The following is a 3,930-nucleotide window of genomic DNA, read 5'->3' as shown; positions in this document are numbered from 1 at the left end:
CTCTCTCTCTCTCTCTCTCTCTCTCTCTCTCTCTCTCTCTATCCAACCCTCATTCCCTCCCTCCCTCCCTCCCACCCCTTTCTTAATACAATCAAGCTATTACTACCAAATTAAATAGATCCTCTGTTTAGCTACCTCTTCCCCGCATTGCAGCCATTGTTTCAACACTAATACTGTTTTTCCCGTGGATTTGCAGATTATCAAAGCGAGTACTACGGGCCGGGAGGAAACTACGACTTCTTCCCTCAAGGGCCCCCGTCGTCCCAGGCCCAGACCCCGGTGGACCTCGCCTTCGTGCCCTCCTCGGGCCCCACGGGGACCCCACTGGGGGGCATGGAGCACCCCCTTCCCGGACACCACCCCTCCAGCGAGGTGCAGCGCTTCTCGGACATCATGTCCCACCACCCCGGGGACTCCCCCAGCCCGGAGCCCGGCATCCCGGGGGCCATGCACGGCCTCTCCTCTGAGGTGTTCGGCCCCAGCCCCCCCTTCACCTCGCTCTCGCTCAACGGCAGCGGATACAACAGCCACCTGTCCCACGCGCCCTCAGAAATGAACGAGGGCACGGTGTGGTAGCTCCCGGGGGGCCGGAGGGGAGCAGGGACTCACCAGAGAACACAGGGAGCGCGTCCAGGACACGGGGCATCGGGCCGAGTGAGGGAGGCAAATGTATCAGTTTGTTTTGGTTTTGTTTCGGCGAGTAGGAAGGTGTCATTTGGTATTTATTTATTTATTTTTTGTGAATTCACTTGGGGGTTTTATGTGGCAGAGTATGGCATTAACACCGGATGGATGGTCTGAAGACGTTTTTTATTTTTATTTTTTGGTATTGTGTCTAATGTCTGGATAGCATATATATTTATTTTTTATTTTCTTCTCTTCGAATCCCCAAATTGATTGATAGGGGGGGGGGGGGGGAGGCGTGTCCTGAGAGCCGGGACCCTTTATGACCTCTGTCAGCAGCCCAGTGTAGCAACCCAACCTCAAACACTCCACACTGGGAAGAAAAATACAACCTTTTCAAATCTCCCTAGTATGTTGTGAACATGAAAACATCATTAGCTACTGTCAACGACTCGGGGCGGCTTTACCAGAGAGAGAGAGAGAGAGAGAGCGAGGACAGAGGGCTGCTTGGGGTCTGACCTGGCACTGGAGCAGAGCAGAAAAGCCTCCAGACTGCTCACGGCAACGTGTCCCCTGCACTCAGAAGCCCGTCAGACCTCTTTGCCTTTAAAGGCTCTGCCATATTGACACTTCAAACAACCTTTTGACACTATGTATGTTTCTGACAGCCCAAGGAAGTTATGTTATTCCTGTGTTATTGGTTCCTTTTCCTGTGTTTTTGTTTCTAAATATCACCAAATCCGAGGATGGCTGCCTTTAAAAGGCAAACAGTGAAAACACTCGACGGATTGCAAGCCCTTTATTAAAATGGATACAAACTTGAAGCGTTGATGAAATGAAGTCTACCTTCTAAAAATCTTTTACCAAGGGTTCTGAATAAGGACTTAGAGCAGTCAATTGTTTACGTAATTTAATTCAGGAGTCCAAAAGTCTAGAACCACATTTTAGAACCTCTGGATTCAGATAAAAATGTTCCAAGCAACTAACCAAACTTTTTTTATCCAATTTAATTTATATATGGAGACAAAACAACAACAAAGAAGAAAAAAAGAAGAATACAGTTTGCTGGGGTTGTGGTTCACTGTGCTAGTTTGTACAAGATGTTGTTTACAAAAAATGGAAAAAATAAATAAAAACATAAGTAAGTAGACAGTTGCCAAATATAAAAAAAGACTAGCACAAATACTGATAAAGTGCTTTGCACCATCATTTGCAGAACGTGTTGAGAGAAAAATTAGGTGTTATAAGGAGTAACTGACTTCTTATTTTTTTTAGGCTGCTGACAAAGCATTCATAAAATTGTTAATATGACATAATTAGACAGGTTTTATTTTTGTGTCTTTAAAGGGAAAAAAATCCAATCTATTGAAATCGATGGTCAAATATGCAGCTTGTAGCTGCTACATCTCTTTGAATATCAAGCCCTCATGGTATGTCTTTTATTGTTCCAATAAACCTACGCTTATGTGACCTCCAGTGCATATTAGACCATTCACTGTATAAATACGATATGTTCAACAAAATGTGTTTCTAATAAAACTAGACAATATACATTTGAATTTTAGCATATTTAATTTGAACATCTTATATATATAGTGTATAATTATGGATTGCAAAGAAAACCATTGCACTAAAGAAGTCCAATGTCCTTCATTTTCACAATGAACGCATTGTGTCCGCTTGATAAACCTTCAATTTATTTGGAATACTCATATTATATTCCTCATACATACGCTGTATATGTATTTACTGAATTCTGTTTTTTCAAGGGAAACGTGTTGGACAAAATTTGTCCCACTAACGCAAGGACACGAGGTGTACTAGTAAGCACATTGATTTCCAAGTTCTGCCTTCTTTTAAACCCTATCTCTCCTGCCTTGGATGCCACAACGCCGTATTCAGTTACTTGAGGTCATCAGCTAATCATACGCAGTTAGCTGTGTGACTGTGAAGGACAATGATGGAATTTCCATGACCGCGGGTTTCTTGGGTTGTTACGGTTTTATTATCCCACTTACATTATTATTCCCCTGCAGCTTACTGTTCTGTTGGTACGGCCTGATAGTTGGGGAGGGACTTTCGCTCCAAGTTTTTTCTTTTCATTTTTGCCAGAATAGAATAGTTATAATAATCAATGAGATAAATACAGGGCACGATAATTGCAGGGTGGATAAAAAAAAAAAAAAAGTCCTAGTTGTGGAGGAAAGCGACTCAAGCTGTGGCATTGTGCGACGCCTCCCGGAGAAAAGAGCCCCTTATCTTCCCCCTAACCCCTGCATGGACCACGCGTCTCGTCTCGTTTTCCCTGGCCTCCAGACCCAAATCCACCATGAATTAATCATGAGAGTTAACCAAGCTTGGGGGTGTGTGTGTGTGTGGGGGGGGGGGGGTAGGGTGGGCTCCTGCATGGTGGATGTTTTGAAAAGGATAAAGGTTCCTCTGAAACCTTGGGCTCAAACTGGTGATGCCATGCACTGCCACGCTGACCGCTCCCCGGGGCAGGCGCCCCTCCGATTCAAGCTCCCCATTGATTGCAACACATTGACTATCGGGGCTGCGTAACTGTACCTGTTATCAGAGGTTGGAGTGAAATAACAAGCTCTAGCTTTATAAGGTTGAGGGGGCTTCATTTTTTGGGACATTAGTAAAGTCATTTGAATGTCCCGTATATCATTTTCACACACACACACACACACACACACACACACACACACACAAACACACATGCGTGAACAACCACACGCACAAACGCACGCGTAAACACACACAAAATCACACACACTGGCACACATGCACACACACGCGCACCTACTCATACATCCTCACACAAGCCCCCCCCCCTACACACACACACACACACACACACGCACAGGCACAGACACACACACACACACACACACACACACACACACACACACACACACACACACACACACACACACACACACACACACACACACACACACACACACACACACACACACACACAGTGAGGCCATGTTGGTCCGGGGAGATTAAAGGACCAGTGGAAATGATTCAAAGTGAGTCCAGAGCCAAAACACAGAGCCAATGGCTGGACGGAGCCCTGCAGGCCACCATGAAATACTAGCGCAATTCAAACGTGGAAGCATTTTTTTTCTCTAAGGGACACATTGTACATGATAAGGATTCCCTCGGTAGTCAATGGTTATCAAATCTCCTTTGCCTCAATCCACGTAATCAAGCACACATACCACCGCTGCGTGTTCTCATCTCAACCCCCCACCAACAACGGAGACCGAGCGGCCATCATTGGGCTGCGATGCT

At 45.5% G+C, this 3,930-nt stretch overlaps 1 protein-coding gene across 1 annotated transcript; it reads left to right on the top strand.

Annotated features, from left to right (window-relative positions):
- The first annotated feature begins 112 nt into the window (after positions 1-112).
- Positions 113-2,183, top strand: lhx1a (LIM homeobox 1a). Its single transcript, XM_060075454.1, has one exon. The coding sequence runs from the start codon at positions 334-336 to the stop codon at positions 574-576; it is 243 nt and encodes an 80-aa protein (XP_059931437.1). The 5' UTR covers positions 113-333; the 3' UTR covers positions 577-2,183.
- Positions 2,184-3,930: the final 1,747 nt, after the last annotated feature.

The sequence above is a fragment of the Gadus macrocephalus genome, chromosome 16 (assembly GCF_031168955.1).
Source record: "Gadus macrocephalus chromosome 16, ASM3116895v1".
Taxonomy (NCBI): Eukaryota; Metazoa; Chordata; class Actinopteri; order Gadiformes; family Gadidae; genus Gadus; species Gadus macrocephalus.
The sequence above is the reverse complement of the archived record's forward strand: the minus strand, read 5'-3'. Positions and strand labels throughout refer to the sequence as shown.

Excerpts from the sequence above, each read along its gene's own strand:
- lhx1a (XM_060075454.1), top strand. The coding sequence starts at position 334 with ATGGAGCACCCCCTTCCCGGACACCACCCCTCCAGCGAGGTGCAGCGC.